The 23929-nt window shown below is 43.7% G+C and overlaps 1 protein-coding gene and 1 long non-coding RNA gene across 2 annotated transcripts; one reads left to right on the top strand and one right to left on the bottom strand.

Annotated features, from left to right (window-relative positions):
- On the top strand, nt 1-22758 carry LOC128832569 (uncharacterized). Its single transcript, XR_008444005.1, has 2 exons — nt 1-109; nt 22267-22758. It is a non-coding gene; the product is annotated as an uncharacterized LOC128832569 (long non-coding RNA).
- On the bottom strand, nt 13775-19235 carry TRIL (TLR4 interactor with leucine rich repeats). Its single transcript, XM_054020072.1, has one exon. The coding sequence runs from the start codon at nt 18594-18596 to the stop codon at nt 16284-16286; it is 2313 nt and encodes a 770-aa protein (XP_053876047.1). The 5' UTR covers nt 18597-19235; the 3' UTR covers nt 13775-16283.
- Nucleotides 22759-23929: the final 1171 nt, after the last annotated feature.

Genomic DNA, 23929 nt, shown 5'->3' with positions numbered 1-23929 from the left:
CAGCGTGGGCTGAAAATACAGTACTGGCAACAGCGCGCTCACTTTCTGCATGCACCAAGCCTCCACAAGGCAGCTGTGAAGAGGAAAGCCACAAAATTAACCCAACACGGTAAATTCTGCAGCCAACATACTGCATTCATGAAATAATGAGTCTGTGCATAAGACAAACAAGTTAACATCCTCCATGGGCACAAATGCAAAAATATTGTCTGAGATATTTTCTTGCTGAGCAGTAGTGTGCAAAATTAACATGAAAATAGAGAAACAAGTGTTCCCCTCGTATTATTTACTGATCATTTGTTTTTCCTTCTCACCCTCTTTTTCCGTTGCCTGGCAGGCTGCTCTTTGTCATGAGAATCTAGATAAAGATGCTATTAGGAGACCTACAAACCTAGGAAGATACCTGGGGGGGGGTTTCTCACAGTTAGCTCTCCTTTGATTGCTGGATTCTTCTAAAGTTAATTACATTGATTCAACATGTTTTTGCTGGAACGGTTGCGCTGCTTTACTGTTTCCCATGGCCTCATGAAGGATGTGTGATTGCCAAGTGTTTTTTTCATTTTGCTTCATCCAATACAAAGGATCCCCTCAAGTATCCTTTTGTTATTATCTCTAGCTCTGAGCTCTGTATACAATAGGCAGCAACTCCAAGAAGGATGCATGTTGCTAAATTACTGAAATGTTAGTTCACAGGGATACAAGCAGATGTTTCCTTTTGGTAGTCTCATTTTCCATGTGATAATCCAAGATATATACTAGACCTAGCTGAATCAGAGATGAATATGTTCGAGACTAATTAATTTCACAGAGTGTCACAGATAATGAAAGCATATCCTCTCATTTACAGGAAAGAAATCAATAATTGGTCTGTTTAAATGTACTCATTTTTTTAAATTAGACTATCATTCCTTCCTAACACACTGTAAATAAAGCAGGGAATTAGAAAGAATGGGCCAGACTCAGTCCGGATATAATTCCATTGAAATTAGCGAAAGATGGTTTGCTTTTGAAGTCAATAGTGCTGCCCCAGGGATGAATTTGTCCTAATGTTATGTTAGTTATGTTGATTAACTAAATTACTAAAAGTAACAATTTAATGTGGCATATAAATAGTTACATCATGTTTTTATGTCTGTTCCAGTCTAATTTGTTTGATAATATAAACAGTCTCAACTACACTACAGCTGCCTGTTCTCCAAAACAGTCTCTTTTACTCAGTGATATATAAGTTTAAGTAATTTTAAATTGGTGGGCAATAAAGTCTTCTTTGAGCAGTTTGGGAGTTCCCTTCCTGGGGAAAATACATGTAATTTGGTCTATTACAGATTAAAATATTTGCTTTTTGGAAGTACATCTTTGAGTCAAGGAAAAAGTCATCTATGGAAAAGAAGTGTTAGCACTATCCAGAGAAGATCCCCTGTGCTCTGTTCTTTTCTTCAATTCACATACTGAGTTTCCTGTTAGTGGTTAACAGAGAAAGATATAAATTGTGTGTTTTGGCATGAAAGTAAAATTGTACATTGTAATTCTTGCCTCCAAAGGTCATTTTAAGGCTGAGACAGCATTTTCCTAAAGAAAGGCATCATATTCTAACTGTACAGGTATAAGTGTTTAAAAGCTGAACGTGGTAGAAAAGTAGGGGGCATGGTAGGGAACAAAAATGGGATTGGGGTGCAGGGGAACATGGGGTAATCCCAGCTGCACATAAAGGAGTGAGACATTGCAAGGAGGAGAAATGGAGCTCTGTGGGAGAAGGAATGCAGCTCTGCAGGGGGCCAGGAAGAGAAACAGGCATGTGCTGAATGCGATGGTAGACATCAGGTCTTCGTGACAGGATGTAATGGATTTGGACCTGCTCTGTAATAGTTTATGAATAATGTACGTTGGCCTGGTTCTTTGGATTTTTACTGTCTGAATATATTAGCTTAGCTCCATGGGGGGCTAACTGAAAAATAGGCAGGAAGGAAAAGAATGGCTCAAGATAGATACCTCTCAGCAAACACTAGTTGTTAAAGGACCGTGCCAGAATGATTAGCTTTAGCTCTGATGATTTTGTCTCCATCTCCAGACAATCCATAAAACTGGTTTTGACATGGGCAGGAAAAGATCCATAAACACAGAACAAAAGAACTCTGGCAGGAGTTGCTAGTTGTTCGGGGGAACAAGATGGGGGATGTCTGAATAAATTAGACCTGCCTAGATTATCATCAGGGGACATGGACATATGTGTAGACTACTTGTTTTAAAATCAGTTTTCCTCTTATGCTTTGTTCCTACTGAGAAATAACTAATTCTTTGGTCTAAGAAGGCTGTTTGGTCACTACATACACAACTGTTCACAGAATCCTGATGGGAAGAACCACAGATGCCCAAATGCAGTTCGACCTGTGGGAAGGCGCAGTTGACACATAGGTTGCTGTAGCCCAGGGTATGGTCTAAGCAAGGGAGAATGCAAAATTCCACCCCAGGAGAGAGACGCCTGAGGGAGTGCACTCAGAGAACAGAGTGCCTGATTGGGGTCGGGGGAGGGAATAGAGATGCAGCTAGCGCCGTACCCATTACAGGATAATATACGTATATCAAAGTGGACAGCTATCCAGGTGAATAATTATTAACATTTATACACACTTCTTAAAAACTAACTAGGAAATTTCCCACACAATTTTTTGTTAACTCTGAGTTAAGATTGCTAGGCTACATATCCCTCCAAAACAAACAAAAAAAAGCAACAAAATAAGCCGTTAAAGTACTATTCCAGTTGTTAACCCACACATCTCCACCTTCAGCCTGGACAAACCAACAAGGATCTCTAAGCTTTGACCAGATGTGTACACAGATATATGATCTGTATAAAAATACCAAATTTAGAACAACCACTAACAGATCATCAATTAACGTAAGCTTTTCTAAACAACAGAAAACATCCTTCAGCCACTTTTTGCAATCTCAGTTTGAGATCATGTTTTATAGATCATGGCAACTTTACTTCAATGTTAATAAAATTGTATAAGATTATATATGGAGGATGATTTCCCACTGAAAATTCAACAGAAAACAATAAGAGTGGCTGTCAAATTGAGAATTAAAATATATAGACAGTATATTACCCTACTGTGAGGAGTGACTAGTGCTTCCCACCCATCTGGAAAGCCCCCACGCTGAACAAGCTAGAAAACTGACGGGAAGAACCTGCATGTATTCAACCGCCTTCATCTGAAAGATCTCTGGAAATTTAGGGGCCATAATGTTTAAACTTGGATGCCTCAAGTAAGCTCATAAATCCATATTTTGTCTTCTGAATAAGGGCCCTGATTTTCAGAGGTTCTAAGCTCTCACTGGTCCATTGACTTCAGGGGGTGTTTAACATAACTGACCCCTTATTTAGGTCCATATATGACATTTTAGCTTGTCTTTTGGATGGAGATAGAGAAAATAAAATGGTTGGGGGAGCCAAAGAACACCCTGGAAAACAAACAAACAAAAATAGTAAAAATAACCTTTAAGGCCCTAATCAAGCAAAAGTAGCACTGCTTGTGTGTCATACAATCTTTCATGGCTTGGCATAGGCTTCTATGTGTGAAACAACGAAAGCCTAGTTTTGGTTAAATGAATTGGCCCCATTTGGGAGGCTGATAAACCTGTCAACTATCCCATTCCACAAACACCCACATACAATATAGTCAAGGAGCAAGGAGGTTAAAATGCCCCCCACCCCCTTTTTTTTTTTTCGGCCTCATACAGTGGCTGGGAGTTTAAAAAAAAAAAAAAAAAAAGCTGGAGGTGAGATTGACAGGAGTGTTTCAAATCATATCCTGCTAATGGGAATGGGAGACATAATTTTAATCTGTTATATCAATAAGGAATACCAAGCCATATAAATCAGCTGAGATGCATGAATGTCTCAAGAGGTATTAACAAACATAAGGCTAAACACCAAATGCACCCAGAATCCAGTAATTAGGTCTGTCTCATTATAAACCATCACTTTGGAATTCATTATTGTTTTCAAACTGCAAAATGTTCTAAATATGAACAAACCACAAACAAATATTTTAACTGAATAAAACTTTCCCTGTACGACGTGTATTAAGATATTGCCAGTGGCTTTCAATGAACCTGGGGCTAGTTCAGCCTGTGCTGAGTCAGCAATTTGTTTATTTGACGTTAAAGTGGCTGGTGGGGGGGAAAAAAGTAGGTGTTTTTCCAGAACTGCCGGTTTCTGAAAGCTGCTGTCTCATGTGCTTAGCTGGTTGGTTCTTGTTCACATGCCCAGGGTCTAACTGATCACCATATGTGGGCTTGAGAAGGAATTTTCTCCCAGGTCTGACTGATAGTTACCTTGGGGGTTTTTCACATTCCTCTGCAGCTTGCTGGGATTATCTGAGTATGTCTCTCTTAATCAATTCCCTGCCATTGGGAGGCCTTGGGCATGGGTGCACCCTGGTCCCTCCCATTCTCTGTCTGTGGCACATAATAATTTAGTCTCCTGTGGGCTCAAATACTTTGGTTGAATTTTGGTTGTTGGGTTTCATGTGCAGGTGGTTGGTGTGACAATGACCTCTGATATACAGGTAAGGTTAGATGATCTGGAGTCCTTCTGGCCTTAAATCCTATCATTCTATGACTCTTTAAGCTTCCTTTTTTTCTCTCACAGATCTAAAATCTGCACTGCATTTATACCTAAATTACATGACAAGTGAGACTCACTCAAATGAAGAGAATGGCCCTAGTTCTCAGTTGTAACTGGGCTCCATATGGTGCAAGAATGGAAGGGAGGGGTAACTTTGGTCTTATGCCACCTTTGTGCCTCTCCTTTGGCATAAAACAGAGGTTCTCAAACTGGGGGTCGGGACCCCTCAGAGGGTCATGAGGTTATTACATGGGGGGTCACAAGCTGTCAGCCTCCTTCCAAAACCCCGCTTTTCCTCCAGCATTTATAATGGTGTTAAATATATAAAAAGGTGTTTTTAATTTATAAGGGGGGGTTCACACTCAGAGGCTTGCTATGTGAAAGGGGTCACCAGTTCAAAAGTTTGAGAGCCACTGGCATAAAAACTCTTACCCTAGGATACTCCCTGCTGGGGAGACCTGCTGCCTTTACATTCTTTTTATAAGACTGGATTATATAAAGGAGCCAAACAGAAATGGAGAACCACGCTAATGACAAATTATTCCTGAATAAAATGACCTGTCTGGTTTAAAATCCCAGATTGAACACAGTAATTAATTAGCAATTTGTCTGAACCTTCTTCTGTTGAGAATGCTAGCTATTGGTAACAGCAATCGCCTCCTTTTAAATTAAATCAGAATAAAAGACTTTTCTTCCACCTGCTTCCAACTCTATTCCCCACTCCCACACAATGTAGTTTCAAGCCTGTAGATGAGTCCCTTAAATCTGCACTGATGATCAACTATTGTAGTTTAGCAAGTATATAAATAAAACACAATAGCAAACTGTGACGTTATCTGATTAAAATATGACCATATAGATTATTGTTGCAACCACTGTTATATATTTGCAGCAAATTTTCTACAAAGGTTGTCAAGTGAGGTGTCTATAAAAAGGTTATGATAATGCTATCTGGTTGCATGTATTATTTTTGTATGTGAAGTTGTAAGTATTGGCTCTATACTTGGATTTCAAAGTTTTGCTCCTGGGGTAACACCCATGAAGTATTTCAGAGTAGCAGCCGTGTTAGTCTGTATCTGCAAAAAGGAGTACTTGTGGCACCTTAGAGACTAACAAATTTATTAGAGCATAAGCTTTCGTGGGCTACAACCCACAATCCCGCGGTGGCCCCGGAGTGGGGACAGCAGGCCCCAGCCCTCCCCCCGTCCTGCTCGGGTCCCGCAGGCGAACGAACGGGGCTGGCCTGCTGATGCTTCAGCCCTGGGCCACCGCGGGATTGCACCAGCTGGGCAGCAGCCCAGCCGCGACTGGCCAGGGGCTGGGCGCAGCGTGCGCGCTGCTGGGTCCCTGCAACAGGCCTGGGCTCGGGGGGTTCAGGCCCGGGCACCAGAGGCGCAGCCGCCGAGCTTGGCCATCGGCCACTTCCTCCCCCTGTGGCAATGGGAGCTGCAGCAGCGGCTGCTCCCAAGTCCCGCTGCCTGGGGGGGAGAACAGACGCCGCCTGGCCCTGCGGGCCGCCCCCCTACTCTCCCTACTGCCCGACTGAGTCCTGCCTGCACTCGGGGCCAGGCCGGACTCTCACTCACCCCAGCCCCACGCTTCCCCTGCGTCTCCCGGGCCTGCCTCCAGTGCTTGAGGAGGAAGGGGGGGGGATGGTTTTTTGTTTTTGTTTGTTTTTTTTTGCCCTGCCCCCTCCCACCACACCATCTCCTCCGCGTCCCGATATTTGACTTGGATGATCTGGTCACCCTAGTTACAACCCACTAAGGCATGGTTAAACAAACAAACCAATCAAGTGTGCTGCATCAAACAGAACATCACTAATCTGCAATCATGCAAGAGGAGGCCCAGTATGGATTAGTGAGGTCTTTGAAGTAGCTCATGTTGAGAGGAGACAGTGGCATCAGCACCACAATTATAAGCAAAGTCCAGCATATGCTATAGCAAGCTTTAGCTAAATTCTGCAAGACTGGTGGAAACTCAGTGGTAGATTTATATAAATCAAAAATAGAGAGGAGAGTAATTGCATTATTCATTTTAATATTGAATTCAGTCAGTACAATAGCCTCTGTGTTGCTTGTTTTATGCTGTTCCTACATTTTCAACTTTCAATAGGCTGCAGATTTTGGTATTAATAATGCCAAACTGCATTATGGAAGCTGTCAGGGTCAGAAGTAGAAGGTTTTGACAGCTGAGTAAGGGATAAGTGGGTCTTTTCAATATTTAGGGAGGTACATAAGGCAGTGTTTGTGGGGTAAGCACATCAGCTGTAGGTTTCTGTAGTTATCAGCAATTAAATGGTTAATGTTTGGCTTTATGTTGCCATCTTTAGGTTTCAGAGTTAACACCTCATTATGATGACTGGGAAAATTCGCACATCTTAGCTACTGTTTTAGACTCTCTGCAAACTGTAACTGCATCAGTTTGTACTTGGTTCACATTTTCAAGCTGATCTTTGCAAACTTGAGGCCTGATTTTCTTTTTTAAATGAAAGCTCAGATTCTGGAGCACAATTCTGTGTCAAGGGAAAAAATTGGCAGAAAATTCCATGGCTGTGGAATCTTCAAAGAGGTCTTGATTATAAGCACCCAGGGCCTGATTTAGGACATTACTGAGTGCCCAGAGAGAGCCAGGATGTGATCATCTACTGTAAATGACAAATTAAATACATTTAACCACTACTTTCTTCTGCCATTTTTCATACCCATTTCACGTGAAACATTCAACACTAAAGAGAGAACAGGAGTACTTGTGGCACCTTAGAGACTTTATTAAAATTTAATAAATTTGTTAGTCTCTAAGGTGCCACAAGTACTCCTGTTCTTTTTGCGGCTACAGACTAACACGGCTGCTACTTTGAAACTAAAGAGAGAGTCCTCTGAGTATGCTTGTGTTCACTGATACATACACCACTGAAGTGGACCACAGAACTAAGTGCCGGAGAGAGCAAGCACAAGAGACATAGTTTATTCATTCTCATATTTTTTCCCCTTAAAAATTCAGGCATCACTTTGGGTCTGATCCTGTTTAGATTGGCAAAATCCCCAGTTACCTGAATGGAAAGAGGATCAAGCCCTTACAGAGTAAGTGATTACTAGGACAGATGCCCCGTTTTCCTCAGCAATATTCTAAGTTCTCTCATAGGCAAAACCTTGGGCTTTGTACTGTAATATACTTACTTGATATGTAGATCCTTGTATTGCAATATGGCATATACCACGTTATTCCTCAATTATAAACAAACAAAAAGTAGGAGAAATTAATAGTTTTTCTCCTATAATGCCTTTTCTGAGTATATTCATATAAAGGAATAATAAAACCCTAATGGTTTCTGACTCTTCTGATTATAGTGATATATATGCTTAGTATCAATTAAGATTGTTCAGTCTTCGAACTATTTCATATTAAGCACATATGGACTTCTATTGTAGTGAATAACAAAATCTCTTTATTCTACAGGTAAATATTAACCAGCATAAAAAGTAGTTGAATTTTGATGTTCAATCAAATAAGAGGTTAATAGCTATAGTCTTACATCAATTTTGAATACCTTCAAAACAAATATTTGGAAATATCTCCCACTATAGGAATGAAAAGTTCAACAGCTTTTCCGTGTAAACTAAAGGGAGCTGGATAGCCAGAAAAAATTACGCAATGGTTTCACAAAGCTTCTGCTGCAGACAAATCACGATGCATGCATATCCATAGACAATATGATTTGTTAACATCATACCCTCTCAATATTACAGTGAGGAGATAAACAACAGCCTTCCATAATTGTTTTCAGCCAACCAGGACAAAGTATTCTCTTTCTGCATGTACTGGTAAAAGAAAGAATATATTGTGTAGGCACTCAGCTTCACCTCCTTCCTTACATACAACACTCCTGAATTATTTATGTCACAAAACCATCCACATGTCTTATTATCTAAGCTACTGTGCAAAGTCCGTACTTAGATAATTCTTTTGTTTAATATCTAAATGATTGCTCAACAATCACAACTAAATGAACAACCCACAATAGGACATCTTATGAGCTGATTAGTGATATTGATAATAGGAGTTTTGTTATTAACTTCATTGGGCCAAGATTTCACCTAATGTCTTACAATGAAATGAAGAATTAAGTGGCCATAATCAAATCTTTTAAAAATTTCCATTCTCAAATAATAAAGATTCAGAGCTATACTATACTCTTGAACCATGAAATTCCTCTTCACACCAGTTAGGCATTATCCATAGAGAGAGGGCAAAAATATGGCCTTATATATACACAATACTATATAATTGCTCCCCTCACACGTTAATTTTAAAAAAGTAAACAAACTTCTCTCACAGCACTTCTAAGCAGCAATATTACTAATAAAAGCCTCAGCTCCTGCAAAGTGACATGCCCACATGGACTCTTGCACATGGGTGGAGTACAAATGATTTTGGTGGGATTGCGCAGACACCAAGATCTACATGCCCTCTACGTGGGTGGATCTCTAAAGAATGAAGGAAGAAACAGGTGGAAGGGAAAAAATAACTTATTTTTGCACAAACATATTCCAGAATAAAAAGATCTTAAGTAAAGTAAGTAGCAGTGTTTTACATATTTATTTGGGAAATTGTGCTAACTATTGGACTATTGTACCTGGAAGCAATTTGATTTGAGTATTGGAATGAAAAGTGATAATCTTAGGGTATGTCTACACTAGAAATGTAAGTCGCCTATAATAGATCAACTTATAACAACCACAGTTAATTACTGCAGCATCCTCACCAGGAGTGCTTCCACCAACCTGAGAAGGCCAGTGTGCAGAGCTGAGAGCCCAGTCTCTCAGCTCCACTGGCGGCTCCCGAGCCCTGAAATGGACAAGGCTGCCCAGCTCTTGGCAGGGAGAGGGGTCTGAAGCTACCAGAGCTTCTCAACTGGGAGTGGGGTCCAAAGCCACTGGGGCTTCTCACCCTGATTCCCAACTGGGAGAAGATCCATTCTCCCCACAGCTCTCAACCAGGTGCGGGGGCAGCTGGGCTCTAGCTGCCTGGCTTTGTTGTTGATTTCACAGCTCCAGCCATAAAATTGACAAGACAGCCAATGTCTACACAGACAGTGTCACCCTAACTACACAGACATAAGCCGTACGCCTCTCATGGAGGTGTAGTTATGATGTTGGTGCAGTAGGCCACTTACATTGGCAGGAGGAAGGCTGTAGTGTAGACACTGACATAATTAGGTCAACATAAACTGGTTCTGTCAACCTAACTGTGTAGTATAGACCAGCCCTTAGGAACTGTTGATAAGAGTAATTTACTAACTAACATAGAGTGGTTTTGTTTGTAGGCAGACCATTAGTTCTCTTTAAAATATATCTAAATTGATTAAAGTAAAAGAATCAAATATATATTACAATGGAAAAAACATGACTACTAATTTATTGCTGCCCTATAAATGTACTGCACATAATTACCATAGTAACTGGTGTGATGCTTTATAAAAAGAATGATAATCAAGTGTACACTAGTTACAATCACTAATGTATCATTGTTGCACAATTGCACTAAATCTGATAGTGTGTCTGATAAAGTAAAGTGTCAATGAACAAGTGTAATCTGTTAAATATGATAATCCTATTTACATGCATGTATAGTCTTTGTATTTGAAGTTATGAATATTTGCTATGTATTTGTATCTCAGACAGGTGTTATTCCTGGATGATACCTCCCCACACAAATTTACATTCAGACTAGCCCTCACTAGATTATAGGTCATCCATATGGTGATGGGCCATTGAAGGGAATCAGCTCTTCAATGAGCCCCTCCTGAGGACACTTCAGACAGCACGGAGCCAATGGCTACCCCTATGATTCAGCAAAGCATGCAAGGACATGTGATGAGGCCATGTGATCTAAGGCTCCATCTTTTACCAGTCACTTTCCATGCACATGTGACCCTGGATTCCATATTGGCCAGGAACTTTCCAGGCGCATGAGTTGGGCTATAAATTGCCAGCTGTGACATCACTGCTTTGTCTTCATTCCTGCTTCTCCTCTCTGGACTGGGATTATCTAGGAAAACTTTGAACACCGTTATTGAATGACCTCCAACCTGTTGGGTGAACCGGGGAGACTTATCCCAAGCTAGCAGATTTAACATCACTGATGATATCCTGACCTGCAAACTCAGAAAATCATTTGTAATGTATATGATTCCTTAACCATTTAGTAGCGCTTTCCTTTTACTAATAAAACTTTTAGTTTGTAGTTACTAAAGGATTAGCGATGAGCATGATTTTGGGGTAAGATCTGAGTTATATATTGACCTGGGGAAGTGACTGATCCTTTGGGATTGGAAAAACTTTATATATGATGAATCTGTTTTTCAATAACCTCTCATCATAAAGACAGGTTTCAGAGTAGCAGCCGTGTTAGTCTGTATCCGCAAAAAGAACAGGAGTACTTGTGGCACCTCTCATCATAAACTGACGTCTGTGTGGTGATAGGGGCTGGACGGCCTAAGGAGACTGTGTTTTTAGCTTCTTGTTAACCAGTATGGTGATATATACTGGGCTTATCTTAGTAGTGGCTGGGTGAACTCTAATGTTAAAATAATCACATTTGGCATGTGTGTGCCCTGCATTAGTCATTCTGACCCACACCAGGCACTCATCCACAACTGGTAATAAAAGTGGCTTATAAATGACTAAGGCCTATACAATGATATCTTACTGGATATTTTCACCAATTCACTTCCAAACCTACTTTATCAAAAAGTTTTAACGTTTTCATGTACTTTAAGAAGGCAGTTTTCTTCCAATGATTATTTATTCATACTGGACCAATCACATTCTGAATTTTTGTATAGCTTTTTTGTAATGACAAATGACAGATTTGTTTTGATAAAAGATCTCAAGGAGTAGTTATAGCAATACATTCATGGACAATTACATAATAAATGTTAGCAATTCAAAGACAACAGACTTTTCTTCTATAGGAATGAATGTGCATGCCTGAGAAAAATAAACATTTGAGAAAAACAAACAGCAATTAAAAAAAAATTGTGTCTAGGGACATTCTTCCAAAACTATGTTATATTTATGATATAACAAAATCTCTGCATTCAAATGGTATGCAGAATGGAGCCTTGCATTTTTAAGATACATAACAAATTATAGATCACCATTTCATCTGCAGCAACTCTTCTCAAAAAAGATGTCCAAACAAAGAATAAATGTTAATGGGTGCTGATGCATATTTGTTCAAGATTTGGGTGTTTTTTTTGCCAGCTCTGCAGGCCATATTTTTCACATGGCTCCATCTACCCCACAAAATAAGCCTATATCCACTGTGCAGACAAACCCTGAATTTTGTGTGCAGCTAGATGTTTGAACAGGTAAATGGGTAGCTTTCCTCCTACCTGCCCCTTCACCCATTACTTTTATTGCAAACACACTGGATATGTGTGAAATTTTGTAGGTGCACCTATTGCAATCTAAAGTGTAAAGTTGACTTATTAACCTATTAACATGCTGATTCTGACCCATTGCACCTACTTTATTTAACTTTGATAATTATTTAAAAGGTTATGCTGATGAAACTGCAAATGACATGATTTAGGGAGATAAACCTTGGTTTTATTTATTGGGCTTTTTAGGGGGACAGGAATGAGGAGATTTATAAAAATCTCTCTTTAATAGTTTAAACTGTGTTTCTACCCTGAAGACACTCTAAAATGGCATTGTGGGATTTCGTGTCTATTGTGTCTCAATTTCCATATCACACTGACCTCAGTATACAAGTAAAAGTGTTATTTTCTGCCAGCCCAGCAAACTCAACCCAGGCTCCAAAAGTCAAACTCGGTTGTGGTTGTTTTCTGTAATATCAGTGTAACAGGACAAATCAGGTTCTCAGTTACATCTGTACAAACCTATTCCGTTCAGAATGTGCCCTCCATGATGCATTTGCGACACCTGTTGTAATCAATGACTTTACCTAGTGGTAACTGATTTCACCTGGAGTTGGAACTTTTTAAACAATTCTGATGATTTACAGGCAAGTAGGAATAACATCCAGCTCACTCTCTCTGAGTTTTGTGGGTTCCTGCAGGGCCAAGAGCAGCAAAGGTCAATCAAAATGTATTTTTGTCACTAAAAGAAGCAGATACAACTCTGAATACAGATTGAGAACAGATCAATTCAGTTAGACTGTTCTATTTTACATCCTCCATTTTTAGAGAAGAACTGCAGTGGAGAAAAAAAGAGATGTAAATGCTATTATTTTACTGGTGAAACAAGATCTATGTAATTACATTCCCATAAGTCAGGAACTGACATTCCTCCTTGGTTGTTAGTCCAGGCCCATGGCACAAAAATGTTTACTGATCCTGAAAGAACTTGTATGGCTCTGCTAACCTGTTTCCAGCCCAAAGTTAAGAAACATTAGTGTTTAAAAATCACCCGTATCATTCTAACCAACCATCTTGGTTTTTTACCCATGACTTCCATTATGGCTTGGACATGAACTGCCAGAATTAAAGACCGATTAATACAAATTTATATAAGCCCAGAATTCTAGACGGTATGAACCGTTCATTACTATCTCTAGCAATTTTTTGGGATGGGCCATTATCAGAATTCAAGAAGAACGAACAAAATTGAATGACAGTTATTTTAGGGTCCAATAGGATCAGCCAGTCATATAAATAAATGCCTTCTACCCCTGTGAAGCTGGGACCCATATTTCCCCAACAGTAAAAGTATTTGTTGTTAACCCTAACGGTTCACGAGATATCAACATTAGAGATGACCACTTGTACACTGATCTGATAATACATTATCGGCAGAGGTCCAAGATGGTCTGTACCAACCCAGGAAAACCTCTAACCAGTATAATTATCAGTACTTGCATCCTTGGCATACATAAAGTGTTTCTTTACAGATATTAAAATATTTTGCTTTAAGCCAAAATCATCCTAAACTAACCCAACATACTATAACCAAAACAAAAGTATGGTACATTGGAAAAATATGTTGAGAAAAGATGATGACAGGAATGAAGTAACAGACAAGGTGCAGCCTTGGATAATGTAAAAACAGTTCAACTAATAAAACCAAACTGTGTATTTTATACTGTATCATTTTAAAATCAATCTGGAGACACTGCTTTTCTTTTAGCAAATGGGTTTATTGACATAACTGATCATAATTGTGTACAGTATGTATGCATCTCCTATTAGAAGAATATCCAGTGATAGAGCTAAACTAAGTGTGATATACAGTTTAATACTATGCAATCCCCATTAATTTTTAGCAATAACAATGGTGTTGTCCACCGATAATCACATGGGTCCCATAGCTATATAGATATTTGAAAGTAAACGAGCCAAGAGTTAAGACACTTAAAAAATTAACTCAATTTAAGGACTGATCCTGCATTTCTTCAATCCAAATTTCATTCAGCCCTGCATCTTAGTGATTTTAAGTGAAAATTTTCCTGCATATGGACTACAAGATTTTGTCCCTGAAAGATGCAGCTTCATGAAACTTTAGACAGAGGGTGAAATCCTAGCCCCATTGAAATCAATAGAAAAATTCCTACTGACGTCAATAGGATCAATATTTCACTCTGAAATCCTCTCTGCACATAACTGGTAAGTGTTAAAGCAAATTCTCCTAACACTCCCTCTTCACTGTATTTGGACCCTAATATTAAGAAACCATCTCCAGGATGTAAAAGGCTCATTCCCATTCAGTCACTGGACTCTCAACAAGGGTACCAATTACTATGGTGTCTTTTGTAAATATTTGTTCATTAAAAAGCAAACAGACACCACCACATAACTTAATTTAGGTTACTGAACAGTCATCAGACCATAAACAAAAAACTTTCTGGTCAGCACCAACCTAGGTCAAATGTGGACCAGTGACATAGAGATTGATGCCTCCATATATCATCAAACTCCTGAGCCATTCAGTTCCTCAAGAGTTCATTTGAGGCTCCAGGTAAAATGAATAGGAGCACAAGTAATATCAATGGTCTCAGGAACATACTGAACTCCTTCTAAAATATTTGCATATAACTGTAACCACAGTTTGGACTTTTTTTAAATTAGCTCATTTCTAGACCACGCAAAAAGAACTAATGTAAACTAAACCACCATGTTTAATAGTGGCAGAAGCACATTTTTGTAAATATTTAGGGAAGCAAAACTCCCAGAAAGTAGAGAGCAGCCAATCATAAAATGACTAACACTACTCAGAAAACAAAAATGCATTCAAATAAAAGTAATACACTACTGCAAGAGATTAACTCAAGATAAAGATTTAACTTTATCATTACTCAATTAGCTGAGCAAAACACTGAGAAACACAGATTAACATAAAAAAAATTAATGGATTTCACAGTGAGGTACAAGTACATATAAAACTAATTTTAGTACAGTAAAACTAAGAGAATTACTTATTGGCATAAGTTTGTTTCACATTTCTGAAATATCCTCCCCCTATTATTGTTAAAGAAGGAATGCATCTATGCTACCTATCAATCAATAATTCACCTTTGTATGCACTCAGGTAGCTACGAAGATGGATTATTTGAAGCTCAGTGATCCACTGACCAACCATGTACCCAGACAACTAAAACACACATTAAAGTGTAGAAGTACCAAACAGTATTTATTTAAAACACAATTTTGAAATAATTCCCTGTAAACATGTTACAAAACTTGTGTTAGTTTTCCCTAGTGGTGTCAGCAATATATTCCTGCAAGACTAAAATCAATTGCATTACTGTTTTTTATATAAAAAGGTATAAAACACACACACACATACACACAGTTGTCCTGCATTCTATTTGAGTTAAAACAACCACATCATTCAAACGCTCCATATTCCATACTGTTCAGATTACTTGCATGTTGCAGAATTCAGTATTGATGCCGTTCCTAAAAGTCTTATTTCAACAATATGCCTAGGAAGTGATGATGGGTTTAAAAAGTCAGTGTTCAGTAAACTTCAAACATATTTCTTGTATCACATCAGTGATTTGGATTATTTGTTTGACCAGTGAAAAGTAACCTGGACCTTCTTAAACACAGTGCAAGACGATTATCCTGAAAGACACAGTAAATAAACGGCTGGCTCTGAGAACAGAGTCCACCCCTGCTGCTATGTGCATTAGCTCCGATACTCTTCTGTTCTTCTTGACAGCAATTATTTTAAAATGCAGAGTTACTTCCTTAGGTTAGTGATTTTTTTTTTTAATCTTCAAGAAAGAACTAATATTTTTAAGGATTTCTTTATAATAAATGTGCCAGACCAAAACCAACCCCACATAACCCCTCCTGGTAACTGGGATGTGCCCACGAGAACTCCAGCCCCCTCCTACCTGCAGAAAGGAGCACTGATATATTGAGACTGGACTGCTGGAATTATGTAACAAGCTTGGGTCCCATCTGTTAAGACTCACCCACATGGAGCACCTAGGTCTTTACTCCAGGTGCCCCATCTCAACCCACTCCCCCTCTGCTTGGCAACAGCCTTAAGTTCCATACAGCCCCGCCCTCAGTGAGGTGACCGGGGGGAGGGAGGAACTACAACTCCCAGCAAGCCCTGCTGAACCGTGATGCCAGCATGGGGCCAGCTGGGAGTTATAGTTTCCATGGGCTACACTGCTAGTCAGCGAATCGCTGCTGCAGCAGGTGGTCCTCCCCGCGCCGGGCACTGCTGCTGTCTGCGAAGCGCTCGCAGGGGAACTCGATGAGGTCAGTCTCGCTGAGGGCACAAGCGACAGCGCTGCGGGGCGGGCGGTGGGACTGGAAGCCAGAAAAATCAGCGGAGACGCCAGTGCCCATGGAGCGGAGCGGCCGGCGGGTTGAGTACATCTGTCGCACATGCACCGGCGCTGCCTGCCGCCGCCCCTGCATTTTCCTCCGCACCAGGCGGGATACCCAGGCCGCCAGGGCCACAAAGAGCAGCAGCGCATTCACCGCCAGCAACACCAGTGTGAGGAGCTGCTGGTCTGGGCCGCCAGCCGCGCCCCCGTTGGGCAGGGTGACCAGCCCCACACAGTGGTCCCGCGGCGCCACCGGGCAGACGCGGCCACCCAGCACCCCCTCCACACAGACCAGGTAAGGGGTGTCAGGGTGCAGCTCCCGCAGGGTGGCAGCTGGCTCACTACGCTCCGCCAGGTAGACGAAGCGCTGGAACTTGACAGTGGCCCCAAAGCGGTCGAAGAGGAGTCTGAAGCGCACGGGCCCCAGCAGGCGGGGACTGCGGTGAGGCCGCACCCACCAGCGCACGGTCACCGAGCTAGTGCCCACCGCCTCTACTGACAGGTTGCACAGGAAGAGCTTGTTGAAGTCGCAGGCGTCAGATACCAGCGGGGCCCCAGCCGCAGAGGGGGCTAGGTGGTGCTTCCTAGCCCGCCGAGGCCACGCGGGGCCAGCCAGAGGCGGGGGTGGCCTGGAGCTGCCCAGCAGGTCAGGTAGGGAGGCCGTAGGGGTGGGCTCGGCTCTCCCGCTGCCTCGGGCTGGAGCAAACCCCTCCTGAGCATCCAGCAAGCGCATAGTGGAGGCAGAGGGCAGGGATCCGGGTCTCTCTTGGGCTGGGCTGCTGCTGCTGTTGCCCCCAAACCCCTCAGGGGCCAGGATCAGCTGCCACTGTTGCTCCCTGGGCCGCTGCCCTGTTGCAGGTGGCAGGGAGGGAGATGGGGAGGTCCCACTGTGGCAGTCGGCGCCGTCAGGCGGCAGCAGCTGTGCGTCCTGAAGGTAGTCGAGGTACTTGCCGGACAGGGCAGGTGGCAGGCGACACTGCACAAAGACAGTGAGCAGCCGTCCCTGTGAGTGCCGTGTGCCCAGCCAGCGCTTCAGGCCCCGAAGGCGGCAGTCACAGCTCCAGGCATTGCCGTCCAGCTCCAAGCGCTGAAGAGCCAAGCTAGAGGTGAAGAGGTCCCCCGGCAGCACGGCCAGTGCATTGTCGCGCAGGCTGAGCTCCCGTAGCTTGGGCAGGGGGCCGAAAGCAGCAGGGTGCAAGGCAGCCAGCACGTTGCGGCTCAGGTCCAGCGCTTCCAGGCTGCGCAGTGGCTCCAACAAGGTGGCGGGCAGGTGGCTCAGCAGGTTCCCATCCAGTCGCAGCTCCTTCAGTGCCCCCAGCCCAGCGAAGGCATCCGGCGCCAGCTGTGTTAGCCGGTTGCTGCTGAGTGAGAGCTTGGCCAGGCTGGGCAGGTGCTGAAAGAGGCCCCCACCCAGCTGCTGCAGGCTGTTGCCGGCGAGGAGCAGTGTGCTGAGTGAGCGCAGTGGCCCAAAGATCTCTGGGTGACGCAGCGAACTCTGCTGGTTCCCAGACAGGTCAAGGAAGCGCAATTTGGCCAGGCCAGCGAAGGCACCGCGGCTCAGCCAGCGGATGTGGTTGGACTCCAGGTGCAAGTAGAGTAGGTTGGGGAGTCCTGAGAAAGTGGCTTCGCCCAGCGAGGCCAGCGCATTGCCGTCCAGCCGCAGCTTGACCAGGCTGCCCAGGCCGGCGAAGGAGGCAGTGCTCAGGCGGCCAATCTCATTAGCATTCACGTAGAGGATGCGCAGCTTGGCCAGTGGGCGGAGGGTGCCCGGCGCCAGTGCCACCAGCTGGTTGTTGCCCAGGTAGAGCTCCTCCAGCAGCGCCAGGCGCTCGAAGGCCTTGGGGTGCAGCCAGCGGATGCGGTTGTACTGCAGGTCCAGGCGCTGCAGCCCCGCCAGGCGGTGGAAGTCGAAGGCAGAGATGTTGGCGATGAAGTTGCCCCCCAGGCTGTAGGTCAGGATGCCCTGGGGGTCGGCGGTTTTGGGCACCGCCCGCAGCCCCCGGTTGGTGCACAGGAGGTGCTGCTGCAGCTGGCAGTCGCATGGCTCCGGGCACATGGACTCCACGGGGAGAAGCAGCAAGAGGAGGGAGAAGCAGCCACAAACCACCCACGGCAGCAGCAGCATCAAGCCGAGCCTGCGAGGCGCCTCCATCCCGGGAAGAGCTGCGGCGGGCTGCTTCCCCCGCCGGCTTTGTGTCTCTCCAGCATCCCACCCCCCTTCCCAGCGGCTGCTACTCGGCCCCTCCTCCGCTCTGCGGGACAAGGTCTGAGCTCCGCCGGCAGCGGCCACAGCGCGCCCTGCCCAGCACCGGGGCTACTTGTTGCACTGGCTGAGCAGGGGGAGCTGTAGCTGGGCTCGGGATCCCGCCGCCGCAGCCCCTCTCAAGCCCGCCTGGCTGGCCGGAGGCTCCGCTGAAGTTGCTGCTGCCGGCTCCTTTCTTCCCCTGCAGCCGCGCAGCCCCGCGCCGGCCGCTCTCCCTGCCCGGCGCGGCTCGGGACGGGTAGAGTTGGTGTAGTCCCGAGTGACCCCGCCGCTCCCGCGCCTCTCGGCTCCGGCACAGACAGGGCGGAGTGAGGGGGGCGAGCTGGGGAAAGACCAGCTCGGAAACTTGCCGAGAAAACGGAGCGGAAACTCGGACTTCCCACACTTTGCCCCCGGGGAGCGGGGCTGGCGGAGCGGATGCAGAGCGGGAGGCCGGACCTCGCCTGGGAGGGGGGACATGGGCGGCAGCGGGGATAAGAGGCTAAACCAGGACGCGGCGGGGCGCACGCACCTTCTTGGAGCGCCGGAGCCGGCCCCACCCGCCCGCACACTGCCCCCGAGCCCCGCTCCCGCTCCTCCTCTCCCCCCATGGCTCCGCCCTCCCTCCGCCTCTTTGCGTCTCCGCCTCTCCCCCCAGACTCCCCACCCCTCGCGCCTCTCCGTCCCTTCCCCTCCGCTCGCTCCTCTCTGCTCCCTCCCCGTGCCGCTCTAGGAGCGCTAGGTAAACACACGGGCTGCAGATAAAGCGCTGTGGTTTTAATTTAAGTGGGGCGGGGGGGAGTAAACTGTCCCCTTCTACTTGTATTTAAAAACATGCCAAAGGCACTAAGCAGGGTTTAGCACAGATTAGGTTCCTATGAAACAAATGGGCATGAAAGGACTAAACCTCCCCTAGTACAGCAGGAAGGGAACGGAGCCTTTCTCTGCAACATGGTCAGTCCTCCCCTCACAGATGCTAAGGCACATGAAAATTGTCAGTATAGCATCATCAACAACACGCCAGGCTCTTGAGAAGGGTAATAAGACTTGGTCCTTGCCCCCCAAAGAGTTTACAGTTGGTAGGCAACATACCAATACAGGGAGATGGAAAGAAGGCAATAGAAAGCCACATACCTGAACATCAAAGTAAGGTTCCGTGTCTGGTTAGTTCCCTAATTTTTTTTAATCATGTGTTGGGAGGGAAGTCAGAGGAATGGTGGGAAGATTAGGGTTTGAAGGAAGACATGCATTAATAGGGTGACCAGATGTCCTGATTTTACAGTCCTGATATTTGGGGCTTTTTCTTATATAGGTCCCGATTTCCCCCCAACCCGTCCCAATTTTTCACATTTGCCATCTGGTCACCCTACATGCATATTAAAGGCAGGCATGGAGGAGAGAATGGGTACATGCAGGGGCGGCTCCAGGTACCAGCGCAGGCGGCGGCCTACCAGTCGCTGTGAGGGCGACCGTCAGGCTGCCTTCGGTGGCATGCCTGCAGGAGGTCCGCTGGTCCCACGGCTTAGGCAGTAATTTGGTGGCGGAGACGCTGAAGGTGCGGCACCGGCGGACTGCCCGCAGGCATGCCACCAAAAGCCGCCTGACTGCTGTGCTTGGGGAAGCAAAAACCATAGCACCGCCCCTGGGTATATGGCAGCTTGGTACTGAGAGAGGGATCCAAAGTGCATGGAGTAAGACATGAAATAGGAGTAGGAAAGGGGAGATGATTTCAGTGGAGTCAGGTGGCTGTGAAGAGCAGTTCGTGAGTTCGTGGCACACTCTTCCTTCTCTGCTACCAAGCGGCAGACTTGGCAGGGGGTGAGGGGTTGCTTGAGAGTCTTTTGTTTGTTATGTGTTTTTAATCAATTCATGAGAAAGCGGGGAAGGCTTCGGTGAAGATGGGGTGGCTGTTGCTTTTAACTTTGCAGCAAGGTTAATGATTCTTATTTCTTCTGGCAGGAAGGCCCTGTGCCCCGACCCCGCTCCCCAGCAGGAGTGCCGCACGGGCAGAGCGGGGCAAGCCTCGCACTCCGACTCCATTTCCCCTGGGGAGGCTCGGGGGTGGGGGGGAAACTGCAGGCAGAAGGGGTGGGGAGGGGCCCCCACTTGCTCTGGCCCAGGGCCCCACACTACCGTAATCCGCCTCTGCATAATCCTTATCAGTCAATGATTTCTCTGTTCCAGTGGAATACAACTGTTGTAGGAGATCACAGTCGGGAGGGCAGAGATGATCTTTCAGGTAACCGGGACCAATTCTGTGTAGGACTTTGAAAGCCAACATGGCAATATTGTATAGAATTGCCAACTCTGACTGAAAGTTATTCCAGGAGACTTTTTTCCCCAACATGATGTAATGTCATTTTCTTAAAATATCCTATTAAAATCTCCTGGATTGCTTTCAATAGTCACCGGGAGATCGATGCCGATTCTGGGAAACTCCACACCAATCCTGGAGGCTGGCAACCCTATCCATAACAATCCCATAAATCTGCATTTAATTAGTTAAATCAGTCTTCAGATGATCATCTGACCTGCCACACAGCATTTGGAGACCCAAATAACTACAGCAGAAAAAAAATTCACTGTCATCTGCAGTTGGCCAGATGAAAAAGTCTCCAATCTTATGGGAGACAGATCTAACCAAAATGATCCATAGATTTTTAATATCTAGGCTGGAATACTTCAACTCTCTTCATCAAGGAATGAAACTCCCTTCCATTAAAAATCTCCAGCTTGCTCAGAATACAACGGCCTGGCTGTCCAGCAACATAGGATGCCAAAAACATATAACTCTGATGCATTGCTGTCTGCAATGGCTCCCCATAGAAATCATGGAGTAGGAGAGTTCAGGGCATGTTTCTCTTCCTTCTAGCATCACTTCAGTTACATCCAGGTTAATTTTCACTAGCTGTTCTTTTTCCATGTGCCAATCTTGGAAAGCCAAAAAGAACTGGAATCACAAAGATGAAATAAAGGACAAAATTCTGAGAAGATATGAAACACTTTTAGCCCACATGATTGATCTCAAGTACAAATCCAATCAGCTAAAACTGGAACAGAAAGAATCAAGTGAAATATCGCTGATGGGATATAATGTTCAGTATTATATCCTCTTATATCCCTTCCTTCCTTTTCTAGCATTTTAAAACTGAAGATCCAGATTTTTCCTCAAAAATCTGTTTGCAAAGGAGATTTGTCACATCATGTTGCTTCAAAATGGAGCATTGTGAAAATAAACATCAGAACTCAGAATAGTTGAATTCAGAACTTTGTCAACTTTTAAAAGGTATGGACTCATGTCTAGCAATGTAAGTCATCAGTCAAGCATGGTTTTAGCAACACTTGAACTAATTTGGTTGAAACTTCATAATAGATGCTGAAAAGCATTTACATTTGTAGGATTATCAGTATCTAAGGATGGAAACGAGAGGCTTGTCTGCCTAAGTGAGGTGGGAGACTTAAATTCTTGTATTTTACTTACAGAATTGCAAGTTCTGTTTGAAGAATAAGTATGCTTACAAAGTGAATGTAATCTGTTTCATTTCATATAACTGTGACTTTTTTTCTTTTGTTTTCCCAGGTTGTGGAGAATAACCTTGTCCATCTTACACTGAGTCCTAACATCCCCAGTGAAGAGTTCCATCCCAGTTTTCCAATCTTGACCTCACATTGGATGTATTTGATTTCCAGTCTTTAATATCAAGTTCGAACAATATGAGAAGTTGGCCCATAAAGACTGCAGCGTTTGAGGCTTTCTTTCCTGGTTGTCAATTCTATTACTCTGCCTCTGAGGGATTTTTTAATTTTATTTTGAGGCAGAACCCAGTCAGCTGGTGGATGGATTTCTTTTAAATCAAATTGAGTCATTATACAGTTTATTTAGAAAAATTACTTAGAAAAATGACTGTGAAATGACATGTTTATCTATCCCTTAAGGATTTCCATCCCAAATGTGCTCAATTTACAAGAGAGGGGGAAAGCATCACTTGACTAATTATCATCCCTACAGACTCACTGTAGTTCCTTTCCTCTTCATACATCATCACAAGTAATAAAGATCAGATTATGCTTAGTGCAGTGCCTTTGCTTTCTTTCTATGCCTTCTGACATCTAGCCAGGTATTGTTTTCAGTGGGTTTGCAGAGATGTAACTGGCTGGAATTTAGTAAACAATGTATTGATGATGCTCAAGAAGGAAAAGAATCCATCATAGTCCTCTTTAGGCATGTGGGCTCTACACTGCCAAGAGGAGTAAAAAAAAGGGTAAACTTATTTTTTCCACTAACATAAGCAATTATGATTAAATGTATTTTAGGAGCATATCTGTTGAGATAAAAGATGCCAACTTTACTGTTCCTTTTTGGAGCTACAACATAAGAATGGCCATAGTGAGTCAGACCAATGGTCCATCAAGCCCAGTATCCTGTCTTCTGACAGTGGCCAATGCTAGGTGCTTCAGGGTGAATGACCAGAATAGGCAATCATCGAGTGATCCAGCCCATCGTCCACTACCAGCTTCTGGTAATCAGAGGCTAGCGACACTCAGAGCATAGTGTTGCATCCTTGTCCATCCTGGCTAATAGTCATTGATGGACCTATCCTCCATGAGCTTATCTAGTTCTTTTTTTAACCCTGTTATAGTTTTGGCCTTCTCAGCATCCACTGGTAACAAGTTCCACAGATGGACTGTGTGTTGTGTGAAGAAATACTTCATTTTGTTTGTTTTAAACCTGCTTATTAATTTCATTGGGTGATCCCTAGTTCTTGTTATGTGAAGGAGTAAATAACTTTTCCTTATTCACTTTCTCCACAACAGTCAAGCATTATATTGTTATTATACATATGCTTGGCAGAATTACATTTTTAAAAATTTTGACTGCTTTTTTTAAAACACCTTTTTATTTATTTAAATTTTCACAGTTATGAAAAACTTGGAGCAGAGTCAGGCAATAATTGTTTAATGACAGCAGATGTTGAGAGTCAAAAAGTAAAGTTTTAACTGTTAAAACACAAATTGTCAACATCAGATGTCAGAATATAGTGTCCTTAAATCAAACTCAAAGTTCTCAAACAGCATTTTTCTTACTTTGCCGATCTGTAAATTTCAGCTATCGATGGAAATATTTTTTCATCGGTTTGTCTGTCTGTAGAGATATCAGCCTTTACCGATATTTACCAATAAATCTAATCCTAATTATACGCAACCTCCATGGGTTTTAAAGAGATCCTTGAATTTGAAGTTTA

Source organism: Malaclemys terrapin, chromosome 2, assembly GCF_027887155.1.
Source record: "Malaclemys terrapin pileata isolate rMalTer1 chromosome 2, rMalTer1.hap1, whole genome shotgun sequence".
NCBI classification, from domain to species: Eukaryota; Metazoa; Chordata; order Testudines; family Emydidae; genus Malaclemys; species Malaclemys terrapin.
This window is presented reverse-complemented; position numbering and strand designations above follow the sequence as displayed.